This window comes from Marmota monax, unplaced genomic scaffold (genome assembly GCF_021218885.2).
Source record: "Marmota monax isolate L192 unplaced genomic scaffold, Marmota_monax_Labrador192_F-V1.1 WCK01_AAM20220418_F8-fsc00408, whole genome shotgun sequence".
NCBI lineage: Eukaryota > Metazoa > Chordata > Mammalia > Rodentia > Sciuridae > Marmota > Marmota monax.
Window position 1 is genome coordinate 389,699 of NW_026693691.1, and position 16,041 is coordinate 405,739.

The window sequence follows — 16,041 nt, forward strand, 5'->3', positions numbered from 1 at the left end:
ACAACATGGGTAAACACTGAAATTACTATGCTAAATGAAGTTAACACCAACCATAAATTATCACATACATATTGTATAATTATTTCATAAAAATACCACTAATAGGCCAATCTATGGAAACTAATAGTTGATTAATGGCTTTGTGGGATTGGGGGAGTCTGAGCTGGATGGCTAAGGGATGCAGAATATTGATTTGGAGAACCAAAAAGTATTCTAAAATTTATTGTGGCAAAGAAGGTACACCTTTGTGATATACTGGAAGCTACTAAATTATAGCATTTGAAGAATGAAATTATATTATATGACTTATATCTAAATGAATCTGTTAAAAATTTTTAACGTCTTATATCCTGAGTATGACATATTCCTAATCTCCAGCATACCTATGGTTCTGTCATGAAATCTCAGAAATATTTTTAAAGCTTTATATAATTTTTTTAGAGAGAGAGAGAGAGAGTATTTTAATATTTATTTTTTAGTTTTTTTCGGTGGACACAACATCTTTATTTTTATTTTTATGTGATGCTGAGGATCGAACCCAGCGCCCTGCGCATGCCAGGCGAGTGCGCTACCACTTGAGCCACATCCCGGATCATCCCCGAAAGCTTTATATAATTTTTGTATACAATTTCAAACTGCAGGAATTTGGTATTTGTTTATTCCCTCATACATGAAAAAAAAATCTATATTCTTATGATCATAAATCATTTTATAAGAGTTTTATTCTTATTTCATTGTAACACAGTCATACCAAAGTTTTCAATTTATTTATAATGATTGATATTTAGGCTTGTATTTTCCTAGACTTAGATGTTTATCACAATGCAATACCCTGGAAGAGGGAAGATACAATTGTCTTGCTAAGCTTTTTCTCAATGCTTTTCTTAAAGAGGTCTGAGAATTGTTATTGAAATTCCATGAGTTATTCTTTTACATTAAGTACTATAAAAGCTAATTGGAGCTTATATTGGAGTTTCATATTGACAAAATTATTCAAGTGTTTTATTAATTTTTCTTTTTTTTTCTGAAACTGCAACATATTAAGTATTTTTCTCAATGGCTTAAGTAATGCATAAATATAAGAGAAAAAAATTCTCACAATTGGCAGGAGAATCAAACACTTTCCACTCAAGGATAAGGGCTGTCCTAGGAATAAAGAAAAAAGTAAAGAGTTTCCTCACCTCATCCAACACTAAGTAAACAAGTGTAACACATCCTGTATCTTCTGCTAGTTTCTCATAGCAAAAAAAAAAAAAAAAAAAAAAAAAAAAGATGGGAAACCCACTATCAAGAAAAGCTCTGTATGATATTTGGTGTTCAAGTGACATCTTTCCCTATGATGCATAAAGAGCAGTTTACCATTTTCTGAAGCAGCAACTGTGATGTTGTACCATGGAGTTTCTTCTCTGTCAAGAACCTTCGATGTCTTAATGGTTCCAGTATTTGCATCAATGTTGAAAAATCTGTCATCTTCAACCTTGTAATTGATGAAGTACCTGGAGGAAAAACAAAATGTAATCCTTCATATTTCCTTGAAGCTATAATAGAGAGAAAACACACTGAAAAAGGGAGGTATTAAATCAAGTACATTAAAAAATATAGCTGTACGTTTAATCTCCATATTTGGCTGAATATTTACATAGAAACTTTATTTTATTATAGAACACACAATTATTTTATCTGTTAGTCTTTAAAACTTAGGCTATAATACCACAAGTTATTTTCAAAAATATTTGCTAAATTCTATGAATAAGAGTAGATAATAGAAACACGATGACTTATAAGAGAAAAAAATGCTTTTTGTAGTTCTGTAGTATGTTGGAAGAAAAAATACAAAGATAAAAATTCTTGTTGCTATATGTACAAAGAATTTTGAGGTTGCAGCAGATGTCAAAGGAAATTTTTTCTTGGTATTTCTTTATAGTTGAAATTTGGAGATGAATGAAAAATGAAAACCAACACGTCTATAGTTACTACCATAATATGTACAACACTTTGATTGAATCTTTATTTAAAACAAGAAAAAAATATTTCAGGGAGGAATTTGTGTACTAGGGTCCACAGGTTGTCCCACTCCTATTTTTATAATCTTGCAGGATTTTCTCATCCAAGGTTTGGCCTTCAGCTTTCTCCGGAAATAGAATGAGCTGAAAGTGATGGTGTTCTGGTTTCCTGTTGTGCCCTGCCACTTTCATAAGAAAACTATGCCTGGGCTATTGTGCTCATCCCAGCAGTAGATAGAATCATAAAGTGGTGTTGTTGTAGGTCAACTTCTCCAGTCTAGAGCAGAGCACCCTAGAAAGTGTCAAGATACAAGAATGAGTGCAACAGAGATTGGCAGAGCTGGCAAGCAAAGGCTAGCACTGTTCATGGTAATTCACAGATACATCTATGACAGTTGTAACAGACATTTTTTTTTTAATCTCTGAGTCTGTTTTTTTTTATTCATTGATAGCTAATTAACATGCATAATAAAAATATAGTAATTAATTATTATTTATTCTAGAAAATGTCTAGACTGTTTCTAAAATTATTTAAGTACATAAATGGTCTTTTCTCTCCTAAAACCTCTAATAGCTCTTCCCTCTTCCTTAATCCCAGCTTAAGTTTTATCTAGACAGAAAGTATAAAAATGAAAGGGTTTGTGGAAAGATTTAGAAAAAGAGTATTTGAGATAGAGGGGAGAAAGTAAAAAGATCAAAATTAAATTAAAAGTTTGACTTGAATGCAAAATTATAAATAAATAAATAAATACAAACACCAATGTATATCAATGCAACTATACAGAGCAAAAGACATGGATGCCCAGGTGTTTGGACAAGCAAGACCTATAGCTTGTGGTAAAGAGTCTTTCTCTGTACAAGCAAAGAGAAGAAATTTTAAAAAGAAAGGAAAGACTGATTTATGTTTTTGAAAAATCACAGCGGCTACTTCCAACCTTGTATTGGGAAAATTAAAAACAAGAAAAATGTAATCATCTTGAATGAAGTGAGAAAAATAGAAATGGAAAGAAGTACCTTAAACATTGCTATGTATTAGAGACAGCCTGTAAAACATTTTTTGGAGTGGCATTAGTGAAGGGGAGAAGTTACAGGTGTCTTGTTTGCATGTGTATATGGGTGACTGAGTGTTTGTTTTACAATGCAAAAATGGATAGGCCTATTTACTAGGTAGACAAAATTGAATTAAGGTAAAGCAATTTTGGAGAAATCAATTGCTTTGATGTGTTATGACTATGATCCCAATTAGGTTAACATATGGAAAGAAAAACAGAGATCAAATAAGTGTGTGGATTTCAAATGTGCTTTCTGAACAGGAAATATAAAGTTGATGCAAATTAGTATAAATTTAAGGTAATTGGAACAGTATGATACTATCTGGAAGAAAATTTTAAGGAGATAAGAAAATCCTGAGACCCTTTTGAGATGAAAGCAACCCAAATTCTGTGTAAGAAAAAAGATTGTCGCAAAAGGAAAGGGGCATCCCAAAGAAGGAGGAAGGGACCTAAGGGAACACTAGAGCCAGGAGAAATGAATGTTTCAAAGAAGGAGTGGACAGATGTGGTAAATTCTGTTAAGGAGCCAACTGAGGTTATTAAGTGTTGATCATATTTGACAACTAAATCTACTGCTTAACTTAAGAAGCACAAATCTCAAATAAACTGTCAAAGAATTTGAGTTTTATTAACAGCAGATTTAAGAGTTTATTGAATATGAACATGTAAAGCCCACGAGGCATGACAATTTACTTGAATCACTTTCCGACTAGAAGTCAGTAAAAAGATGCACTAAGTTGTCCACAAAGTAAGTTTGAAAATCTGTTCTTTTCTAGAAGGAAAACATGAAGAATTGACTATACTACTACAGGGAATGGTTATTTTGAGAGGAGACTATCTAAAATGTTCAAACTCATGAGAAGATGAAAATAATTGGGTTCCAAAGTAGAAATTTAGGAATTGCCCATTGAAAATAACATGCACGGTAATTCCATTTTATCATGAAAAAAATATAAATGTTGTTTGAAAATCAGAAAAGGCGAGTATGGTAATAGAAATACTACAAAATTCATCATACTTTCTAAAACAGTATAAGCGTATAAGCATATCTTTAATAAAACTCTGTGACTCTCACAGGTATAATGTGCCAATAGGGTCCACAGAAGCTTCTGCTAAGGAGTAAAATCTTCTAACAACATGTGGGTACACATGCACAAACATGGCAGAAGTTATTAACAGAAGCTAATAGGCTGAAACTATAGACCAAAGAACACCCAAAGAAATTTAGGCACATTTAGTAATAATGACACCTACTAAGTGACAAAATTTATTACTTAAAATTTTGTAATGAAAACAAAATAACTGACCATTGTATATTTATTTTTTTCAAACCCTAAGAATATATTAATTGAAGAAGTTACCATGTAAAAATAATTTAAACAAATAAAATAATAAGTATAAAGAAAACTTTATTCAGAGACTTTAAATCCAGATGAATTAGTGTAGTAGGAACCCTGCATGTCATTGGGCTTTCCCAGAGTATGAAGGCGTGCTGCACTGAAGCCATTTTTATTTTCTTTGACTTGAGTTCACATCACAAAGAAACCTGACAGCACTTCTTCCTCAGGGGCTTGACGCTAAGGATGAGGGCTGAATAGCTCTGGATATGTTATTTCTTGTCACATGTAAAGGACAACATCCGTCAAAACATAATCAGCATTCTAGCTATTTTATCAGTTACAGTTTGTTGCCATTAACCTATCTATGATGTCCATTTTTGGACATTGCTGTCATTTTTGGTTACTCTAAGAAAATGTTTCTATTTGAATATCAGAAAAAACTAAAATTGAAACAAATTATTCGAACTTGTATTTTCCTCCAGACTATCAAACTCAGATTTAGTTTCTACTAATGCACTCCTATGAAATGGGCAGAAGACCCATTATTTGAGGATCATGATTACTTCAGATTTATAAGTCTAGAAAAATGGAGGTGTCTTTTATTTATAAGCTAAATGAAGAATCTGAAAATATATAGTGTTCTTTTCTTTTTTTTTTTTCTTGAGCAATTTTCTCAGAAACCTCACTCTGAGTTTCTAACATAAGCTCTAACATTAGTGGTTAAATACCTTTGGCTGTAATAATTTTTATTTGGATTTTAGAAAACTAGAATCTATGTTTACCTAGTAGAAAATGTTAGGCGTCATGCTGGGCATGTGTCCTCAGATTCATGTTGTTTACCTCTTGTTTTGTATGTGATCTAGCTCTCTCGGGAAATCAACAACACAAGGGCTAGATATCAGGAGGTGTTTGAACTACAGAGTCTAACTCAAGCAGGTGCAATTGAATTCTGACTGAAGTAGCACTGTACTGTTCTGCTTAACTACCCTTGGATTCCTGCCCAGCCATGGAAATAAACATTCAGAAATCAGCTGAATGAAAATGTGAGAGAAAAGGAACTCTTTAAAACTATTTTGGTCATCAAATGTAGAATTAGTTAATGCTCATGATTTAGAATTAAGAAATGCCATAAGACTATAAAATTGTATAGTAAACAAATCATTTAAATATTTTAATAGTTTAACTTTCATAATAAATTCATTTGTTTTATAAACTCTCATGTGGAAGCCATCAGTGAAATACATAAAGACCTTCTCTAGGCATGGAAGCCAGGGAGGAATAGGCCTGGTAGTGGAAACTTCCTGTGGTTCTCCGTTGTTTACAGATCACCCAATGCATGTGACCTTCCCCTCCTCTCTGCTAGAAAGGTTCCTCATAGTTGCACCAGAAATGGGCATAACCCGTAAGGGAACTAAACAGCTCACCTTTAATCTGTTTTGGAAAAGAACACTATAGAATCTCTCTGATGTCTGCTAATATAAATAAAGCAGGCATGGGCTCCATTTTGTCAGAAGCTCGATCTGTCTGGTCAGCTTGCCTGTCCTAACCCAGCTTTTGAAATTACTTTCTGTGTTCTATTTTTTTTTTCTTCCCTAGATTTTAGTTCTCAGTCAGCCCATTGCACTGAGGGGAACGAGATTCCCACTGCCCATGCAAGATGTGGGTGGGACTCTCATAAACACATCTTAAAATCTTCTGAAACTACATTTTAATATTTAGAATTTTTTTTCAAATAACAATATTAATTTAATATTCTCAGTGCTTTCTAGCTTATGTAAAACCATGTAAACAGTTACCTAAATGACATAGAACCTATTTGGGATTAATGATATAAAAATGTGTAATAGGAGTTTTAAGTTTGTTTTAAATTTTAGTTTATAGCTGTCAAAATAGATAGTAATACATTGAAGCTAGAAGCAATATAACCAGATAAGACATTAAAAGATATGCTATTTTGTTGAGAAAGTTCTTAAATTGTAAGTACTTATTGTTTAGATCCACTACTGTGGTATACACAGTGGGATCTGGAAGAATGAATAAGACCCTCCCTACAACAAGCATGAACCAGTCTTTTCTAATAAATCTGTAACTGAAATTTATTTAAAAATTTCCAGCTCAATGTACACATTTTCATTGGAAACTGAATGAAATTGTCGTTTTCTTCTATGTGAGTCATTCACCAGTAACCACAGAGATATTCTGCTTAGCTTCCTATTTGAATGAATAAAGCAATCAATCAACAAATGTAATGGAGAGTGTGTTCATATTAATCTGAAGGTAATTGAGGCATTCCGTAGTAATGTTTCAATTCCTTTGTAAATATTTTGGTAGAAATAATCAGGCCAATAAATCATCATGTCTTACATATCTAGATAAGTATGTTTTCACATATATAACATATATATAGATTCTTAATATTATCCTTTAAATAGATTCCTAACACATTTGTAATAGTTTTTATTAATTCAGAAAATGACTTTTCCCCCTCTCTAGTGTATACTGAAAATATTTTTAGTTTATTGAAAAAATATCTAAATATTGAAAAAAAGAAAAATAAATTTATAATTTCTATGGTGTGTCATAGCATCCATAGTTTTGTTAAAAAAATAAATTAAGTGAAATATGATTATCAATGGTTAAAACATATCTTTTAGACTCCAGGTTGAATCTGAGAAAAAAAAATCCCATTCATAGAATATCTACATGAGTCCAGAGAGACACTGTGAGAGAGAAACCTTGGGATGAATTCAAGCAAGAGCTAAGGTACTATGATGATTGTGATAGAGTACTATCACCCTTTTAACACTATATATTCATTTCATCCTATGTAAAATAAGCAATAAAGTAGTATTTACCCTATGTGCCACTTCAGAAGTTTCTCAGTCCATGATGAATGAGATATTCCTTATGAGGGACTGGTAAACTAGCTATGTACTGAATAAGTGCTACTAATTTAGTGTCAGCTCAAGTTTGCCCAGCAGTCCTTAAGATGCCTTTAACTGGAAAAGTCTCATATGCCAAAGTTATGGTTAGATATAAATTGTCCCCCAAAAGTTCAGGCATGAAACAATGCAAATAAGCTTAGAGGTGGAATGATTGGGTTATGGGATCCTTAACATAATCAGTGCATTAAGTTCCTGTTAGGGATTAACTGGTGGTAACTGTACATAAAAGGGGTGTGCCTGGAGGAGGTGGGTCATTGGGGATAAATTTTGCTGTGTGTATATATACATATGTGTGTATGTATACGTGTGTGTGTATATATATATATATATATGTGTGTGTGTGTGTGTATATATATATATATATACATATATATATATATATATACACATTGTATTGTTTATTCTTATGTGGTGCTGAGGATTGAACCCAGGGCCTCACACATGCTAGGCAGGTGCTCCACCACTGAGCCACAACCCCAGCCCCTGCTGTGTATATTTTGTCCCTGAAGAGTGGAGCTTTCTCTGTCTGCTTCCTAATGTGATGTCCTGAGCTGCTTACCACAATCACACCCTTCCATCCTAAGTTTCAGCTTCACCTAAAGCCTCAGGGAATAGATTTGGTCATCTAAGGACCTTTAAAACTGTGAGCCCTAAATAAACTTTTCCTCCTTTAATCATTGTCCTGCCTTTGGGTCACAGCAGTGAAAAAGCTGACTCAAACAGCCAATCTTTATAATTTCTCTCCAGCAGATAAATTGGCCTGTTTACACATCACAGCATAGTAGACCTTTTTGGAGAGTTGTCACTCTGACCTATAAATAGGGGTTAAAAATTTTTACACTCACCAGTGCTCTCTCTTATCACATATGGACAAAATTTCAAATTTCTAGAAAATACAATTCAAAGTATTTTCTAGAAAATACATTATGTCAAAATATAATGAAAAATCATTATTCAAATTAATACTTCACCAGTCCAACAAATACGTAGACAAGCTAAGGCTATAATAAACAATCAATATCAATAATGATTACATTTATTCAAATATTTTCTTCAACAGAAGTGACTTTAAACAAATTGCTCAGTTCATTATTAGGCATTCAATTTTCCTTTGATTATGTAAGCATAGACTGAAGATAATTAATCCATTGGAAAAGTTATTTTTCACTTCAATAACAAAATTTCAGTCTTTGGAGGCACATATTATGTCCATTACATTCTGTCTACATCAACTTAAGAAATTAATTTAAAGCTCATGTAATGAAAATCTATTTCTGCAGTAATTTGGAAACATGGATGCCTAAAGTATAGAAGATCTCTTTCAGTTGTCTCATTTTAATATTTGCATGTACAACACTTAAATGGTGAAAGAAACTTCTTTGAGATTTTACTCCCCAATTAGCTGTTTTACAAGTTTTGTCAACTATAATCAATGGTTGGCATAAAGTTTAATTGATATATACCCTGTGGGATATCATGGCAGCATGGCTTCTTCAAAAAGTCACACTCTTGAAATATGACTCAGATTAATTTCTTTAAAAAACTGTTTTATTTCTTTTACTATATTTGCTTATGCAATTTTTTTCACAAGATATGCACCCAGAAAATAATCTTTCTAAAAACAAGCAAACAAAAAAAAATTGCTTGTCACATGAGTTTGTATTGTGTTTAACTGCTTAGTAAAACAGGCAGCATATCATTAATAATCTATAATCTATAAATAAGTTTGGTCTGTCAAAAATAATATTCTTTATTAGATGGTATTTTAAAATTGACTTTTTTGGATGCATTTGATAGTTGCTTCATATTTTATTTTAAATTCAAAATCTCATTTTTTTTCTCTTCAATTTTGTTACATGACCTTCCATTATTTTGAAATCTCTTAATTTTTGCTGTGATAATATCCAAAATTAATATGGCATTGCTAATTCCTCTCTCATCATAAATTATGTGCTCATTTTCAGGAGTGCATAAAAAAAGTATGCATGTCCAAGATGATTCATTGAACACACTGGAGTCGTTTGACTACAAAGACTACATTACATATGTAAATGGGCAAACTTATTCTCTGCAATTATTTTTTAAAACATTGTAGGTTAGAAAGATGTTTTTAATACAGCTGATATTTCAAAATATAATCACAGTTTTATATTCTTATGTGTGCATGCAAATTGTATTATCATAAGTTTTTGAAACAATTAGGTAACAAATTTAATATTTGTTTTCTGTTGTTTTAAAGTTATTACGTAAAGAAAACATTCAAATTCTTATCAATAAGTAAATATATAGGTTAATTTTGATAATAAATTAGAGCAGAAGGAGGGAAAGATGAGGGAATGTACTGACTCAAATAAACTGAGCTACTCAATCTATTTATTACATGGGAAATGCAACTGGGGAATTCAAGAACTTTTCTTTTCTGTTATAAGTTAAGTGGTAGTTCACAATACAGAAAAACTCTAAGCTTAATAAGTGCTATAGGCTGGGTGCAAGGCACACACCTGTAATCCTAGTGGTGGCTTGGGAGGCTGAGGCAGGAGGATTGAGAGTTCAAAGCCAGACTCAGCAAAAGCAAGGTGCTAAGCAACTCAGTAAGACCCTGTCTCTAAATAAAATACAAAATAGGGCTGCGGATGTGGCTCAGTGGTTGAATGCCCCAGAGTTCAATCCCAGGCACCACCACCCTCCAAAAATAAAGAAGAGCTCTATATTGGTGTTTCAGGAGTTAAAAAGCAACTTGACTGTCTTCACCATTTCCTCTTACCAGTGTATGAAATTAATCCCTTTGATCACTGTCCCTCTCTTCTCTGAGATCATCCACTCTCTCCCGTGAGAGTGTTTCCCCTTCTCCTTTTCTATCTGTTCTAATAAACTTGTCTGTTACTCTGAGGGATAAGTCGAAAATTTTTCTGACTTCACTGCCAGAATCAGAGGGGCCTTCATGCTTCCTCAGTTTCCCAGAAGGCCTAGCCTTGTAAAAGTATTATGCTGGCAATTTAAGTGCAGCCATTTAAACCCAAGATTTCTTCAGTACATGTAAACAACCAGTCTAAAATTTTATGTATTTTTCCTTTCTTTTTTAACAAAAAGTGATGATTCTATTGCTACAAATTGAACATCTTATTTTGAGTAGAAAAAGATAAAGCATAGGACATTTGAGGCTCCAAGGATTCTAGTGCCTCACTAATAGGTTAGAAAATTGAAAAACAAAAGACTACAGTCAGGAAGATTTTCACAAATGCATGTAAGACTCAAACTCCCTTTCATTTCCAATTCTGCAAACTTGAAGCTAATTGCATTTCGGGGCACACTGCAAGGTACATCTTCTCAATGTGCTTTTCCTTAATTAGTACAAACATTTGGTCCCTGAGAAAGGTGGAAATATGAGGCTTGCTTGTGTGTTCCTTATTGTTTTCTGTTTTTTTTATTCACTGTTTGCACCTAGAGGCCCATGTGAATGACACATTTTTATTAAAATAAAGAATAAATATTATGTAAATTATGCCCCCAAACAGCAGCTAAGGAGTCCCTAATTATTTTACAGGGCAGAAGCAGGATTCATTTTAGTTGTCTAACCAAAACAAAGCAAAGAGAATAATGCATATGCTGGGAGATTTGTGCTTTGCTTTATTAGCATTTAGATACAATATCAGTCATCTTTGCACCCCAATACGTTGGAGAATATATGTGCCATAGCAAGTATTCAATTAAATATTCTCAATAATATGGAGCAATTACTGAAGCAATTAATCATAACTTGGGGAAATAAATTATCCATAGAAATAGCTCACTTAACTTTGAAACATACATATTGAAACATTCATATGATTATGTCTATTTTAAATTATGCATTTGAATAAATATCTCTACAAAATTTCTTTGTAAACTTGTTTTTAATGAATATATTTAGTACTGCTGTTTTACTAATCTACCACAAAATTTTCCTTATTCTATAGCAGAGTTCCTCTACTTCAGAACTATTGGTATTTGGGACCAGATAGTTTCTGTGATAGTAGTGGTCCCATGAATTGTGGAATGTTATCTTGATCCCTGGTTCTCTCTTACTAGAGATGCCAGTAGTTCTCTCCCTGCTATGGACTGGATGCTTGTGCCACCCCTACCCCTACCCCCTTGCACATTTAATTGACCTGACAGGGTCCTCAATTAAGGAGGCATTAGATCTTAAGAATGGAGATCTCAAGAATGGTATTAGCATTCTAATGAGGGAGATTGTTAGAATGTGAGATTTTTTTGATTTTCAGATTTCTTTAAATGCCTCACCAACATGTAAGGGTAACAGGAGTTGACTACTTGCAATACAGAGGGTCTTCCCCCAAACCCAGCTACTCTGCCACCCTTATTTCAGGGTGCAACTGTGAGATAAAAGCTTCTGTTTTTTAGGAGCACACAGTTTATGGTAATGTGTTGTGGCAGCCAAACTGGCTAAATCAAAAAATCATCACCAGAAATTGACTATGAAATTCGCTGTAGCTCTCATGAATGAATTTAGGGCTTTCCAAGAAAAAACTAGGAGACACTTTGCTTCTTTCTCTGCTCCTTGCCACCTGAAGACACAGCATCTACAAACCTGGAAGCAGTTCTTCTCCAAACCCTAGATTTTGGTCTTTGACCATTCAGCATCCAGAACTGTGAAAATGAATATTTTTTACACTCCACAGTGCAGGTCAGATAGTGATAGCCAAAGGACCAAGACATTCTCAAAAAAGCCTCCAGACAATTCCAACTGTCCCTTGGAGGAGGGTGGGTATTTCATCTCCAGTTCTGTGTGAAATAAGGTGTTTTCATATGTGTTAGGACAGCTGCTGAAAGGAGTTTGCTCTTGTTCTCAATTTTGTCTCATTTGGCCTATATTGCTTCAAAGATAATTCATCTTTCATTTCAACTTCTAAGTTTATTAGTATTTATCTTGAAATGGAAATGTTTTATTTATATATTTTTTGGTTACAAATATTGAAGCTCCCCTATTTTCTTTTCTTCCCTAATTGGCACTGCTGCTAAGATAAGTCTCAAAGACCTACCAGCAAAAAACCCTCCTCAAAATCCTTGCCTAGCCTCACTTCCAAACCTCATAATTCACCATATCCATATATAGTCCACACTCCTCATATAGACCACCATCTGCAATTCTTTCTCCAACCTTTACTTCTCAGACCTAGATTATGAGCCTCACTTCAATCTTTTTGAACTTATTCTCTCAAAAATATTTGGGATACACTGCCTATAATACATCTATGAGACCACTGTAAGCCTCATTGCAATATGATATCATGTTTATGAGCCAAATTGTTTATGCAACAATGTCCAGAGATTTGGCCAAGTGTTATTCTGTATGATTCTGTGAAGGTCTTTTTGGATGGGACAAATATTTAATTTAAATCAGTGGAGTCTGATTAAAGCATATGTGGATGTACACCACACAATCAGGTGAAAGCCTATAGAATGAAGACTAATTTTTCCCAAGCAAAAAGTATTCTGCTCACAGATAGCCTTTAGACTGAAACTGAAACTGAGTCTCCAGATTGCTGGCCTATTCTGCAGATTATGAACTTGTACCTGTACAATTATATAAAATAATTCCTTAAATGATGTGTCTCCCTCTTTCTTATTCACCTCCCCATGCATATTTGTTCTCCTTCTTTAAAAAAAACTGATTAAAATACATTCTTAACTTTTTCTAAGCTTCTGTCTTATCTGGAGTTCAAACTAGTAGTGTTGTTGTTGTTGTTGGTGGTGGTGGTGGTGGTTGTGTGTGTATAGGTGTAATTTCTTATTATGAGGATCCTTGTAATATAGGTACTAATGATGGGTAGTTGACTATCACTTTACAAATGGGAAAAACTTCTACTCTTTAATTATCAATTATAGAAAGCATCATTTGTGTGAATATTTAAATTTCAAATGAAATCTGACCAATTTTTATCAGATATTTTCAAATTAAACTAACATAATAGAATATCTTATTTTCCAAGACATTGGAAGTATATAGCAAAGGAAGTCTCACCTGCACACATACTTTAAAGTGCTACCTTTCAGTATATTTTAATGAGTTATACCTATAGTTAAGCGTAAAATATGGTAATTTATAGAATGATGAAGCATAATGAAATTTCCTCTAGTCGATCAGTGGACATAGTGATTTCTATCTATTCCTTTAGAGTGATTAATTTCTATAACTGATCTTGAAAATATTATTTTGAATATCTTGCTACTCTGCTTCTTTAAGCAATATCTAGCTTTTGCTCTTAGCAAGACAGGATACTGTCACTGCACTTGGATATGGAACATGATTACTAAATTTATACATTTGTTCACGGAGAATTGTTTCTCTTAATTCATTTGTGCTATACACTTAAAATACTGAAATAATAACACATATAGAAAATAAAATTGAGAGCATCCATAAATATTGTATAAGGTATATTTTATTTGCTTTTATTAAAATGAATGAAAACTAATGAGGGTGAAAGTAAGAGTTTATGGGACAAATCAGACAGACCTGTTTAAGAATTTCAACTAACAAAGGCTTGAGGGTCTCTAAGTATGTAAATATACACTATACACAATTTTTTTTTAATTTTGTCATGAGACAAAAAAGAAGTCCTTTCTGATTATATAAGAAAGTCTTAATAATCTCTATTGCATGGCATATTGATAATAAAATATTATTTAGTAATTAGATGCTCATCACTGTGCCAGTACATGTGCTAACTCCTTCATTTCCATAAAATTCAACTCTATCAACGTATTTATGTGCATGATTGTTCCATTTTAAATACTATAATTTTGAGAATCAGCAGGATTGAACAGATCTTGCTCAACTGTCAGTAGAGATGCCAGAATTCCCATATGAGTCTTCTCAGGGATGTCTAGGTTTGTGTCCAGACTCACCTGGGCACCTTAACTCACCTTAAGTCAGTTGTGTGACTGCCAGTTGTGGAATGCTTTACTTGGTGCTTTGTGAATATAGATTTATGAATCTGTACAATAATCTTGAGGGGTGGGTAGATAAGGACAGATCACTAGATAATGCCACAGAGCTCTTGTGACCAGAGGGACCAGTAGTCAAGTTGAGATGAATCTTATTCCCATATTTTACTTTCCCACTCTATCCATACTTCCTACCCCTAGGATACCAAAGATTCTCTCGTTTGAGTTATTTCTACAATATTTTTTTCAATCAATCATGCACATATTTATTCAGTCAAGTGGAAATGATCTGGGTGGTCAGTAGCACATGCATGGAGATAGCTACATATATTCTTAATTGTACAAAAACACATCTGCTATGTTCCTCAGTTAAAGAACCAACAAATAGTCTAATTTAATTCTGAAAAAAAAGTCAACTTGGTAATAAAATATGTAAATATTATATAATTCATATTTAAATTCACTTGAGAGGAAACAAATATCTTTATATATTAGAAGTATTGAATCACAGCATACCTTACTAAACTGTTAGCACTGTCAGGATCTTGTGCTAAAACTGTGCCAACGATGGTCCCGATCTTCGCATTTTCATAGACTTCCATAATGTAAGAAGGCATGGAAAATAGTGGTGGTTCATCTACATCCCCAACGATGATCTTCAGCATGGTTGCATCTTTAAAAGGACCCAGGTGGGAAAAGCGAAAATCCAGGTGTGTATTGGCTCCTTCTATGTTTAGGGTATAGGACTTCTTTTTCTCATAGTTCAGTGGCTATGAAGAATAAATAGGATTTCCAACATCATGATATTTATATTTTTCAAACAAGCACTATTTTTATGTTTTTTGAAAAAAAATAGAATAAATTTAAATATTTCTATTATGTTCAAAAACAAACTATAAATTTTGTCTTAAGAACAACATCCAGATCAGTCATCAGGGAAACTCATTATTGGGCACAGTGGTACACACCTGTAATACCACTAGCTCTCGGGAGGCTGAGAGAGGAAGATTTTGAGTTCAAAGCCAGCCTCAACAACTTAGAGAGGCCCAAAGCAACTTAGTGAGATCCTGTTTCAATAAATAAAATATAAAAGGGTTTGGGGATGTGGTTCAGTGGTTAACCCCTCTGAGTTCAATCCCCAGTAACATCATCAACAACAAGAAATCATACAAACTCAAAGTCTGAATCAATGGTAAATTTATGTGATATATATATATATATATATATATATATATATATATATATATATCCTTAAGTTTGGTAATTCCCATAAGGAATTCAAAAGCAGATTTTCCTATAGGAAAACAAGTATTGCTTTCTTGGAACTCTTGTTAGTTGACCCTCTGGCAACATTTTTTTTCCTCTTCTTCAGCCTATGCTGTTAATCTTTAAAATCCTGCTATTAATTTCTTCAAATTAAAAAAAAAATAGGTATTTTCTATATTTAAGCAACTTTTCTCATATCACAGACTTTTTAAAAATTTATATATTTATTTTTAATGGAAAGATAACAATTGCACCTATTTATGGGGCAAAGTAATAATATTTGGACACATGTATAAATTGTGAAATGTTTACCTGAAGATGTTTAGGCATTCTATCATTTCAAATTGTAATCGTATCTTTGTAATGAGAACATACAATATCTTCTTTTTAATTTTGATTTGTATGATACAATATTATAACTATAATCACACTATTGTGTAATGGTACCTCAGAATCATTCCTTTTCTCTGTCTCTTTGTATATGTTA

General features: G+C 33.0%; 1 protein-coding gene across 2 annotated transcripts in view; it reads right to left on the reverse strand.

Annotated features, from left to right (window-relative positions):
* Cdh18 (cadherin 18) overlaps positions 1–16,041 on the reverse strand; it is a 319,062-nt gene that overhangs the window by 64,402 nt on the left and 238,619 nt on the right. For both annotated transcript variants that reach the window (XM_046459923.2, XM_046459924.2), the window contains exons 6-7: positions 14,805–15,058; positions 1,360–1,496 (exon numbers count right to left, since the gene is read on the reverse strand). In XM_046459923.2, the coding sequence (XP_046315879.1) occupies positions 1,360–1,496; positions 14,805–15,058 (391 nt within the window). The remainder of the gene's footprint in view (positions 1–1,359; positions 1,497–14,804; positions 15,059–16,041) is intronic.